The sequence below is a fragment of the Ruditapes philippinarum genome, unplaced genomic scaffold (assembly GCF_026571515.1).
Source record: "Ruditapes philippinarum isolate M1 unplaced genomic scaffold, ASM2657151v2 ctg13387_1_1_1_1, whole genome shotgun sequence".
In the NCBI taxonomy this organism is placed as follows: Eukaryota; Metazoa; Mollusca; class Bivalvia; order Venerida; family Veneridae; genus Ruditapes; species Ruditapes philippinarum.
Window position 1 is genome coordinate 35,876 of NW_026852160.1, and position 13,517 is coordinate 49,392.

Here is a 13,517-nt window from a genome sequence, read left to right on the forward strand (position 1 = left end):
GTTTAAAGCATTGTATCTTTTCCAGGTTTCGAGCCCCATAAATTGAATTGAGATTATAAATGAAATTACATGTATATGTGATCAATTACGTTACATAAAAAATATTACATAAAAAATATGTTACAAGTTACACAAATTCTATATGCATTTTTTCATCTGGAAATTATTTCATACATGTATTTTATTTTTATATATTAACATATCAACCTTTGTCCTCAGGTAATTCTTAAACAGTGATATCATGGCATCTTCCTACAACAATTCCTCTGAGGAACAAACAGAACTACGCAGACTTCACATTAAACTTATCTCTGAAATTAACGATGATTTAGATCAAAATAGCATAGAGTATGAAAAATTATTTTTTCATTTCGGAACATATGTGCCTTCAGGATTAATTGCCAATAAATCAAGTCTAGATAAACTTAAAACTTTATGCACCAGAAACATCATTACACCAGGAGAAAATTATGAAAAATTGAAACAGATATGTCGAGACAGTGGAAATGATACTCATGTAAATACAATAGAAAAATATGAAAAGGAAATGGAAAAAGTTCGAACTCGACATAGAAATACAGGTATGTACAAATAGAAATTCAAGTTTATCTGAAAGAATGTTTTTATTCAGTTTGGAATTTAATACATGGAGATATCAATTTTGAGTGCATTTTTAAAGAATTATGCATGGTTAGCATTCAAATGCGCAGGGAGCATAATCACAAAGACCGATACTCCGGAGTGATTTATTACAAAGCATTTGAACAATAATCCATGCATTATGATATTATAATATAGAACAAATAACATATATTTCCTCTAATACATTAAAGGAATTTATAAGAATATGCAAAAATTATATTGAGGGTAATGATATTGTCACTGACGTCATTTAGTTCATTGACGTCATATATGACATCACATAACCTATTTTTAGTCCCCTACCGGTTTACCGGAGGGGACTTTAGGTTTACCCTCCGTCCGTCTGTCCGTCTGTCTGTCTGTCTGTCCGTCTGTCCGTCCGTCAGTCCGTCCGTCCACAAAACTGGATCCCGCGATAACGCAAAAAGTACTGAAAATATTTTAATGAAACTTGATATATGGATAGATGGCAGTATGGAGATTATGCACGTCTTTTTCTTTTCTTCCTATGTTGAAAATTCTGGTTGCTATGGCAACAAATAGACTGAAAATATGGCAAATTTTACACATAACCTGGATCCCGCGATAACGCAAAAAGTACTGAAAATATTTTTATGAAACTTGATATATGGATAGATGGCAGTATGGAGATTATGCACGTCTTTTTCTTTTCTTCCTATGTTGAAAATTCTGGTTGCTATGGCAACAAATAGACTGAAAATATGGCAAATTTTACACATAACCTGGATGCAGTGATAACACAAAAAGTACTGAAAATATGTTTATGAAACTTGACATATGGGTAGATGGCAGTATGGAAATTATGCACATCCTTTTTTATCTTCCTATGTTGAAAATTCTGGTTGCTATGGCAACAAATAGACTGAATTTCAAGATTTCTGATTCTAGTTTTTAAGTTTTTTCACTATAAATTCTTTATTTCTTAAGGTATTTTCTTCAAACTTTAAATATAAGTTGCTTGTCATCAACCACATCATATGTGACAAGGTTTACAACTCTAGCACAAAATTTATCAGAATTACCTCCCTTGAACTTAAAATTTCATGAAAAAAACATTGTTTTTTTTTAATAACTTCTTTTTCTGAATGTATCTACTTCAAACTTCATATAAATGTTTCTTATTGTCACTCAACATTTGTGAGTGTTCAATACTCTAGCAAAACTATTTCCAGAATTATGCCCCTTTTGAACTTAGACTTTTTTTGAGAAATTGGTAATTTTTACTCCAACTTCTTCAATCATGATAGGATTTTAAAAATGTTATATTTTGATAACAGGGATGTTTAAAAAAATAACTTTAGAGTGTCCTTCAGTCCGTCTGTCTGTACATAAAAACTGTTTCCTGTGATCACTTTTAAAGAACTTTTTCATCAAATTTACTTAAAATAGGAACCTAAGTGAATGGCCAATGGCCCTTCAGAATGTTGCTTGGGCTCTTACCGGTAGGGGACTTATGGATTGCTTGCAATACTATGATAATTGCTTGTTTGTATATGTATTGCGTTTTCATACCTATGTTACCATATTTAGTAACAAAATCTAGGGTATTTCAGGGCCATTATGGCAAGATCTAGGTCATTATGCAATTTTGCCGCCTTGCTACTCGGCATTATTTTTCCATAATGGGCGAGTGAATGAGCGCACATGCAGAATGACGTCATCAACTTTCAAGATGACTGCTGACGTTGAATGAACTGTAGTCACTTGTACACATTTTTTTTTAAAGTTTAAATGACATAATTTATCACAATCAGCAAGCTTATCATTGAAGATTTATAAACTCAAGAAAATAGACCTCAGAAATTCCAAATATGATTTAAGATTGACTGTACGAAAAGGTCGGAGCCTAGACAGTCTCAGAAACCATTTTTGATGGCACAAAACTTCATAAAAAAACTAGCACTAGATCTAAATGTGATTCTCACAAAAAAATGTGAAGAGTAGGGTTCTGTATTATTGATAGAAATAACAATATATAACAACATTTTCTTATATTTATTTTGTGTTGTCTTGTTTTCTAAGTTAATCGGAGTGTCAAACTGTACAGTATGATAGACATTTGTTCACATTGACATAGAAAAGGTGACAATCAAGATTAGCGGCAATGTCTAAACGTTGTATTTCGGATATAGGTATTAAAGACGTTAATACTTGGTTGCTGCTCGCCATTATGCGATAATGGCCCTCGAGTACATAATGTCCTTCGGACCTGCGGCCCTCAGGCCATTTTGCACATCTTCGGGCCATTATCGCATAATGGCGAGCAGCAACCAAGTGTTAACCTTTAAATAATATACTTGATTGTCCTATCTGTTTGAAAGTAAAATAGTACGAAGCGTGTTAGAATAATATTTTTTTTTCTGTAGTTGGCTTTTAATTTGTTATAAATGACTCGATCGACATCATATTATAACAGAACATTCTTTAAGATAAGACATTTATAAAAATTTAACTAAAACTTACCTTGGCTCTTTAATGACCTTGATGGTCAATTAATTAAAGGATCATCTGCAAATTTAAAAAAAAAAAATAAACAGGACCTTCTAAAGGATTAAACTGATCAAGATCTTGAGCTTTAAATGACCTTGACCGTCCAAGTCAAATTATTGAATTTTGGTTTTAATTATCATAATTTTGTTATTTGAGTTATTTAGGGTTTGATTCAAACTTGGACAAAACAAGACTTGCTACCAATTAAACGTAAGGAATGATTTAGATGTGACCTTGATCTTTAATCTTGTGATTCCGTTATTGATAAATGAACATCATATTAGGTCACAATATCAAAAAAGCCAGGACCTGAATGTATATCAAACTCAAATTGACCTTGACGCATGTATGACCCTGACCTTGATGATCAAAGTATTTAATCTTTACTGATGATTTGTATAATTCGTTGTACTTGTAACCAATGGTTTTTATACGCCCGTTTGAAAAACGGGACGTATTATGGGAACGCCCCTGGCGGGCGGTCGGGTGGGCGGGCGGGCGGGCGGGCGGCGTCCAATTTGTCCGGAGCATATCTCCTACATGTATGGAGGGATTTTAATGAAACTTCATATATAAATGTTCACCACTATGAGGAGCAGTGTCGCGCACATGAACCAGGTCTCTAGGTCAAAGGTCAAGGTCACACTTAGAGCTCATTGAAAAATGCTTGTCCGGAGCAAAACTTCCACATGTATAGAGGGATTTCAATATTACTTGGCACAAATGTTCACCATTGTGAGGCGGAGTGTCGCGTGCAAGATTCAGGTCCTTGCGGCCAAGGTCAAGGTCACACATAGAGGTCAAAGTTCAGATAAAAATATGAAAGATGTGTATATGGACCATTTAGTCATCATTTATTGAGGGATTGTAACACAAATGGTCATTATCAAGACTATGGCTGTGATACATATAATTTAGGTCAATATATACAAGGTCAAGGTCACTAAAGATGATGAAATATCCAGATTTTGTAAATAGAATTTAATCAAAGGGAGACAACAAAGTTATTACTTTGTTCATAAATGACTTACACAATTACTCCCTTGATCTATTTTCTAAAAATAGAATTTTAATCAAAGGGCATGAAATAATCCTCTTTCTTGGACTTGAGTATGTTGTAAGGAATGTAATATTTATTTACACATGTTTCATTCATTGGTCAAGATACTTAACTGTGATAACTATGGTGTTCTGTAGACTTGGTATTTGTTCATAACGATCATACAGTAATTACCTTATCAAATGTAAATACTTTCTCATAGAAATTTAATTATATTTTAATTTTCAAGTAAATATCAGTTCAGCTCATTCAAAGATTAAGAATTGTAATGAAATGTATTTCCCTAGAATAAAATCTTAAATCAGAATTTTTTAGTTATTAAATTACATGTACTTTTTATACGCCCGTTTAAAAAAAGATAAAAATATGAAGATGTGTATAGGGACGATTTAATCATCATTTATTGAGGGATTGTAACACAAATGGTCATTATAATGACTACGGCTGTGACACATGTACTTTAGGTCAATATATGCAAGGTCAAGGTCACTAAAGATGGTGAAATATCCAGATTTTGTCTGGAGCATATCTCCTACATGTATGGAAGAATTTTTAGCTCGACTTTTCTATGAAAAGGGGAGCTATCCTACTCGCCCCGGCGTCGGCGTTAGCGTTAGCGTTAGCGTTGGCGTCACACCTTGGTTAAGTTTTTCGTACCACCCCACTTTATTTCAGAAGTATTACAAGTATGGCTTTGAAACTTACCATACTTGTTCACCATCATAACCTCCATCTACAGACAAGAGTACATAACTCTGTCAAGGTTTTTGACAGAATTATGGCCCTTTTTTGACTTAGAAAGTGTATTGAGCTTGGTTAAGTTTTTTGTACCACCTCACTTTATTTCAAAACCATTGGAGGTATTGCTTTGAAACTGACCATACTTGTTTACCATCACGACCTTCATCAACAGACAAGAGGACATAACTCTGTCAAGGTTTTTGACAGAATTATGCCCCTTTTTGACTTTGAAAATACATTGAATATGGGTAAAATCCACTTATTGCCTTAACCCTTTGAGATATTGCTTTGAAACTGACCATACTTGTTTACCATCACGACCTTCATCAACAGACAAGAGGACATAACTCTGTCAAGGTTTTTGACAGAATTATGCCCCTTTTTGACTTAGAAAATACATTGAATATGGGTAAAATCCACTTATTGCCTTAACCCTTTGAGATATTGCTTTGAAACTGACCATACTTGTTTACCATCACGACCTTCATCAACAGACAAGAGGACATAACTCTGTCAAGGTTTTTGACAGAATTATGCCCCTTTTTGACTTACAAAATACATTGAATATGGGTAAAATCCACTTATTGCCTTAACCCTTTGAGATATTGCTTTGAAACTTTTAATGCTATTTCACATCATTACCCCCATCTGTACGCAAGAGAAGGTAACTCTGTCAAGGATTTGTTTTAAAAATTAAGGCCTTTTATCGACTTAGAATCTTGGTTAAGTTTTTAGTACCAGTCCACTTTTTGACTGAACTGTTTGAGATATTAATTTGAAAGTTGGAATACTTGTTTACAATCATGATTCCCAAACATGTCCAGGAGAAGGTAATTCTGTCAAAGATTTTATTTGAATTATGGCCCTATTATGCTGATTGTACAAAAATATACTGCTTCCTTGGCATAGATTTCTTGAAAAATTATGTTATTATGTCATTTACCAAGGTGTTCTGAGTGACGTAAAAATACCTTATTCTCTCAAAGTGGGTTTAATACTATTAAATTTATTTAAGGCTCAACTCAGTTTTTTTTTCTTTCTTACCAGCCCTCTTTTGACTTAAACATTTCAAACTTTGCTGCAGTGTTCAAGGGTATCACACAATTCAGTAAAATAATTCTTCACTAAATATCTTAATGCTCATGGCCATTGTTCACTTTAAAAATACAGAGATTCTTGTATTGCCTTTTACTGCAAAAACTTTTTTTATTGGCAAGCAATAAAAAAGTCGAGCGCGCTGTCTTACGGACAGCTCTTGTTATAATACTTTATGGAAATGCTCACCACCATGATATGTATTGCTCCATGCATGATCCAGGCCTCCAGGTCAAAGGTCAAGGTCACACTTAGAGCTCATTGAAAAACGCTTGTCCGGAGCAAAACTTCTACATTCATAGGGGGTTTTCAATATAACTTGGCACAAATGTTCACCATTGTGAGGCTGAGTGTCGCATGCAAAATTCAGATCCCTGCGACCAAAGTCAAGGTTACACATAGAGGTCAAAGTTCAGATAAAAATTTGAAGATGGTTATATAAATAGGGACCATTTAGTCATCATTTATTGATGGATTGTAGCACAAATGGTAACTATCATGACTACAGGTGTTACACATTTAATTTAGGTTAATATTTGCAAGGTCAAGGTCACTGGAGATGATTAAATATCCAGATGTTGTCCGGAGCATATTTTCTACATGCATGGAGGAATTTTAATGTTACTTTTATAGAATTGTTCACCACCATGAGACGTAGTGCCCTGCACATAAACCAAGTCTCTAGGTCAAAGGTGAAGGTCACAGTTAGAGCTCATAGAAAAACACTTGTCTGGAGCAAAACTTCTACATGCATAGAGGGATTTCAATATAATTTGGCACAAATGTTCATCATTGTGAGGCTGAGTGCCGTGCATAAAATTCAGGTCCCTGCGACCAAGGTCAAGGTCACACATTCTGTGCATATCTTCCCTATTGATTTGTTTTAAGGTTCATTTAACAACACATTGCCAAGAATAAAAACTTGCTTGCTAGATAACACTTATCCATAATGCCCCCATCTCCATCTAAAGCTTTTTCGTAAACGGGCGTATTTTGTGACTATGGCACCCTTGTTAATCAATGGATTATTTTCATACTTAGACAAAACAAATTTTAGGATTTGAATCACACGCTGAATAAACAACACTTGTGACCAACCAGACATGATTGTATATTAATTAAGATATGTTATGATGTTTAAATGACATTGACCATTAAATGATTGAATTTTGATTATATAGAGGATATTGAATGAGTGTAGGTTTAATACTAAATTTATTGAACGAGTTGAATAAAATCATATTATGCGAGCCTCTGGCGAGCATAATATTGTTTTATTCAAGGAGTTCAATAAATTTAGTATTGAATCTACACGAATATAATATTCTATTTATCACATATATAAAATTAGAACGGTAAACTGTTATCAAGAGTCATTTTTCTTTGACGCGCCCATAGTGTTTAACGCTAACATTAGCGCGCTTTAACGCTATGTTTATAACGCAAATGACGTGACGTCAAAGTGTTATTACACTAGTGTAATATCGTCTAGTGTAATATCGTTTTTATTAAATGGCTTTATTACACTCCTGCGCCGCGGTTTATGTGATAAAATTGTATATATAACTTTTGTCATTTACAGTTCAGCTCGAGTGTAATGTACAAATTTTTGTGCTTCCTCCGCAATCGACGTTTAAGCGAACTCCTTAATCCCCCCTCGTTTTTCTGAGAGTAATCGCGGAGAAACACCCATGACCACAATCACGGAGTTTTAGAGAGGGTAAAGGTATTATTGCGGAGATTCTCCAAGAAAAACACTATTTATAAGTTGATATTATATTTAAAAATTATCCTTTTTCATTAAAGTACATGTAATTTTCCCTTTCATTAAAAAATATATATTTGTGTTTTGAAATTTGTAGGTCCACAGGAAGCTGAGAAAAAACATACAGACTCAAAAAGAAAATTTACTGCTCTTGAGACAGAACAAAAAGAGGTAGAATGTGTTTCTTTTGCTTTTTATCCCCCTCCGATAGAATCGGGAGGGGGATATAGTTTTGGCGTTGTCCGTCCGTCCATCCGTCCGTCCGAATTTCGTTTCCGGAGTAGTTCTCTGCAACTACTGGCTGGAATTCAACGAAACTTTATGAGAATCATCAATATCAAGAGGAGATGCGCATATCGTCGGCTTGTTCCGGTCCGACCCTTTAACTCAGAGTTATGGCCCTTGATTAGTTATGTAGTATGCATATAGAGTAAAAATCGTTTCCGGAGTAGTTCTCTGCAACTACTGGCTGGAATTCAACGAAACTTTATGGGAATCATCAATATCAAGAGGAGATGTGCATATCGTTGGCTTGTTCCGGTCAGACACTTTAACTCAAAGTTATGGCCCTTCATTAGTTATGCAATATGAATATGGAGTAAAAATTGTTTCCGCACTACTTCTCTGCAACTACTGGCTGGAATTCAAGGAAACTTTATGGGAATCATCAATATCAAGAGGAGATGTGCATATCGTCGGCTTGTTCTGGTCAGACCCTTTAACTCAGAGTTATGGACCTTGATTAGTTATGTAGTATGCATATAGTGTAAAAATTGTTCCCGCACTTCTTCTCTGCAACTACTGGCTGGAATTCAACGAAACTTTATGGGAACCTTCAATACGAAGAAGAAAATGCGCATATTGTCGGCTTGTTCTGGTCAGACACTTTAACTCAGAGTTATGGCCCTTGATTAGTTATGCAGTATCCATATAGAAAAATATTTGTTTCCTCGCTACTTCTTTGCTACTACTGGCTGGAATTCAATGAAACTTTATGGGATACTAAGAGGAGATGTGCATATAGTCGCCTGTTCCAGTCAGATACTTATAACTCAGATTTATGGCCCTTGATTAGTTATGTAGTATGCATACATCTCATTGGCATTTCCAGACTTTACTATTTAACACAAAGTTATGGCTCTGTTATTGCCCTGAATATTTATCAAGTTCAAAGAATATTACTGTTTATGCCATGAATAATATATAAATAAAGCCTTATGTCTTCAGTTGATGTGTTAATAATAACCAGTACTCGGCGGGGATATAAATTCAACGAATTTGCTTGTTTCTGGTTAATATACTGGTACATGTATAACTGTTTGTTTCTGGTTGATATACCGGTATATATAATTATAACAAACAACCATGGTTTAAAAATAACTAATGTTTGAATGGTATACCAGTATTATTAACTTGTTAAGGCACACAATTTGGTTAGCAAGCTTTGTAATTTCATGATGCTCTTTTTACCTCACCTGTCACAAAGTGACAGGATGAGCAATTGTGATCGCTTTTCGTCCGGCGTCCGTCCTTCGTCAATAAACTTTAACTTTAAATGACATCTCCTCATAAACCACTTAGCCAATTTCATCCAAACTTCACAGGAATGTTCCTTTGATGGTCACCTTTGAAAATTGTTCAAAGAATTTAATTCCATGCAGAACTCTGGTTCCCATGGCAACCAAAAGAAAACACTTTAATTTATAATATCTTCTTCTAAAAAATCCAAAGAGCTAGAGCTTAGATATTTGGCATGAACATCTTCTTGTGAGTGTCTACCAAGTTTGTTCAAATAAAAGCCCTGGGGTCAAAATTGCCCCCCCCCCCCCCGGGGGACATTGATTTTCCTTATATGTGTATAGCAAAAACTTAAAAATCTTCTTTGAAAAAACCCGAATAGCTAGAGTTTAGATATTAAGCATGAAACATTTTCTAGTAAGACTTAAGTGTCTACAAAGATTGTTCAAATAAAAGCCCTGGGGTTTAAACTTGCCTTGCTCCGGGGGCCTATATACATGTGAGCGACTTCAGGGCCATCATGGCCCTCTTGTCATTATTAACACAGTAGAAATATTATGGTGATAAATGCTGCAAAATTCATCATTAATCGCATACAACATGTATATTATTTATTCACTTTTTCAGCTTGTTTATTATATTAATATCCAACTCACTTGGATTTTGACATCTGTCCAACACTTTCGGTTAAGTTTTTCAAATCATTATCACCCTGTGGATATTGACAGAATTATGCCCTGTTTTTGAAACATAATTTTTTGTACCACTTCACTTATTTCCTATACCTTTTGAGATTTTTTTTTAAATAATGTGCCCTGATAAAAAACTATTATCCAGACCTGGGGATGATTACATTGATCAGTAATTGATTTAATTACAATGACTTTCACATTTTATTGTGATTGATTATTATTGATTACTCAGACTTGCCTTTGTAATCAATTAAATTACAATTACTTTAAGACTTTGACTATGAATAGAGTAATTGATTAATAATTGATTACATTCAATGTTAAGTAGAATCCCTACTTTTGACCACCCCTGAATTAAGACCACCCCATTATTAAGACTATTTTTTACAAGGTTCTTTATGTCAATGGTTACATGATCCAGAATAAAGAAGAACCGCTTTTCCACTTTAAAGACCACCTGATTCAGTTCAAATTCTTTGCTTTATTCTTAATTTGACCCAACTATTGAGATCACTTATATTAAAGGCAACACTTATCTACATCTTAAATTTGTTGTTGTGATCTGATGATTCTTAATTTCACAAGATGTGAAACACTGTTATTACTGGATCATTGTATTTAATAAGGTGAGAAGATAAATTAAAGAGTGGTTTAATGTTGCTTAAAGCAATTTTATTTTGTGAAGAATTAATTTTTATTGGTAGGTGATTTATATATTATATTTTTTATTTGAGTCTCATCCATACATAACAACATAAAACAATTCAATTACATAATTTAAAAAAAAATAAAAGTTATCTCTGTACGGCCATTCTAATCAGAATTACATTTTATTATTTATTTATTATGTACATCATATTATAATTGATATTGAAATCTGACCAAAGAGAATTTTATGTTAAATTTCTTCAGAAATTATAATGTTTCCCTCTTATCAGATATCAAAGAATACTTTTCTAGTGTCTTTTATATTGTATTTGTAGCTTAAGATACATACCATCTTTTTATACGCCCGTTTGAAAAACGGGACGTATTATGGGAACGCCCCTGGCGGGCGGGCGGCGGGCGGGCGGCGTCCAATTTTGTCCGGAGCATATCTCCTACATGTATGGAGGGATTTTAATGAAACTTCATATAAATGTTCACCACTATGAGGAGCAGTGTCGCGCACATGAACCAGGTCTCTAGGTCAAAGGTCAAGGTCACACTTAGAGGTTATTGAAGAATGCTTGTCCGGAGCAAAACTTCCACATGTATAGAGGGATTTCAATATTACTTGGCACAAATGTTCACCATTGTGAGGCGGAGTGTCGCGTGCAAGATTCAGGTCCTTGCGGCCAAGGTCAAGGTCACACATAGAGGTCAAAGTTCAGATAAAAATATGAAGATGTGTATATGGACCATTTAGTCATCATTAATTGAGGGATTGTAACACAAATGGTCATTAGCAAGACTATGGCTGTGATACATATAATTTAGGTCAATATATACAAGGTCAAGGTCACTAAAGATGATGAAATATCCAGATTTTGTAAATAGAATTTAATCAAAGGGAGACAACAAAGTTATTACTTTGTTCATAAATGACTTACACAATTACTCCCCTTGATCTAAAAATAGAATTTAATCAAAGGGCATGAAATAATCCTCTTTCTTGGACTTGAGTATGTTGTAAAGAATGTAACATTTATTTACACATGTTTCATTCATTGGTCAAGATTCTTAACTGTGATAACTATGGTGTTCTGTAGACTTGGTATTTGTTCATAAAGATCATACAGTAATTACCTTATCAAATGTAAATACTTTCTCATAGAAATTTAATTATATTTTAATTTTCAAGTAAATATCAGTTCAGCTCATTCAAAGATTAAGAATTGTAATGAAATGTATTTCCCTAGAATAAAATCTTAAATCAGAATTTTTTAGTTATTAAATTACATGTACTTTTTATACGCCCGTTTAAAAAAAGATAAAAATATGAAGATGTGTATAGGGACGATTTAATCATCATTTATTGAGGGATTGTAACACAAATGGTCATTATAATGACTACGGCTGTGACACATGTACTTTAGGTCAATATATGCAAGGTCAAGGTCACTAAAGATGGTGAAATATCCAGATTTTGTCTGGAGCATATCTCATACATGTATGGAAGAATTTTTATAATACTTTATGGAAATGTTCACCACCATGATATGTATTGCTCCATGCATGATCCAGGTCTCCAGGTCAAAGGTCAAGGTTACACTTAGAGCTCATTGAAAAACGCTTGTCCGGAGCAAAACTTCTACATTCATAGGGGGTTTTCAATATAACTTGGCACAAATGTTCACCATTGTGAGGCTGAGTGTCGCATGCAAAATTCAGATCCCTGCGACCAAAGTCAAGGTTACACTTAGAGGTCAAAGTTCTGATAAAAATTTGAAGATGGTTATAGGGACCATTGAGTCATCATTTATTGATGGATTGTAGCACAAATGGTAACTATCATGACTACAGGTGTTACACATTTAATTTAGGTTAATATTTGCAAGGTCAAGGTCACTGGAGATGATTAAATATCCAGATGTTGTCCGGAGCATATTTTCTACATGCATGGAGGAATTTTAATGTTACTTTTATAGAATTGTTCACCACCATGAGACGTAGTGCCCTGCACATAAACCAAGTCTCTAGGTCAAAGGTGAAGGTCACAGTTAGAGCTCATAGAAAAACACTTGTCTGGAGCAAAACTTCTACATGCATAGAGGGATTTCAATATAATTTGGCACAAATGTTCATCATTGTGAGGCTGAGTGCCGTGCATAAAATTCAGGTCCCTGCAACCAAGGTCAAGGTCACACATTCTGTGCATATCTTCCCTATTGATTTGTTTTAAGGTTCATTTAACAACACAGTGCCAAGAATAAAAACTTGCTTGCTAGATAACACTTATCCATAATGCCCCCATCTCCATCTAAAGCTTTTTCGTAAACGGGCGTATTTTGTGACTATGGCACCCTTGTTCTCATACAAAATGACTAAAACAGACCATGGTCATAGAGTATGTAAGCAATGATAAGACTATTCACAATTAAGACCACCCCACAATTAAGACAACTTTGGTCCCGCCTAGATGATGGTATTAATCAAGGGCTTTTAATGTATAAATGTAAAACAAAAGTTAAACTGTATAATGTGAAATAAAGGCATTATTTGAATTAAAATAGTTTCTTATTAAATCTAAAAGTAATCAATGTCAATCAAATTGTAATCATAATTACTGACTAAATTTTAGCTGTAATTGATTAATTACAATTAAATTAATCAAATTTGGGTAAGGTAATCAATTACATGATTATTACATTGTAATCATGTAATCAATTAAAAATCAATTATTACAATTAATGGTTACCCCAGGTCTGCTATTATCCCAACTGCTAGGTAAGTTGACATAACTCTGTCTTGGATTTTGACAAAAAATGACACTTTTTCGACATTTGGATAG

The 13,517-nt window shown here is 34.1% G+C and overlaps 1 protein-coding gene across 1 annotated transcript; it reads left to right on the forward strand.

Annotated features, from left to right (window-relative positions):
• The first annotated feature begins 224 nt into the window (after positions 1-224).
• Positions 225-10,752, forward strand: LOC132750909 (uncharacterized). The gene is made up of 2 exons (XM_060740983.1): positions 225-581; positions 7,912-10,752. Exons 1-2 carry the CDS (start codon positions 242-244, stop codon positions 8,241-8,243), a joined length of 672 nt encoding a protein of 223 aa, XP_060596966.1. The 5' UTR covers positions 225-241; the 3' UTR covers positions 8,244-10,752.
• The last annotated feature ends 2,765 nt before the right edge of the window (positions 10,753-13,517 follow it).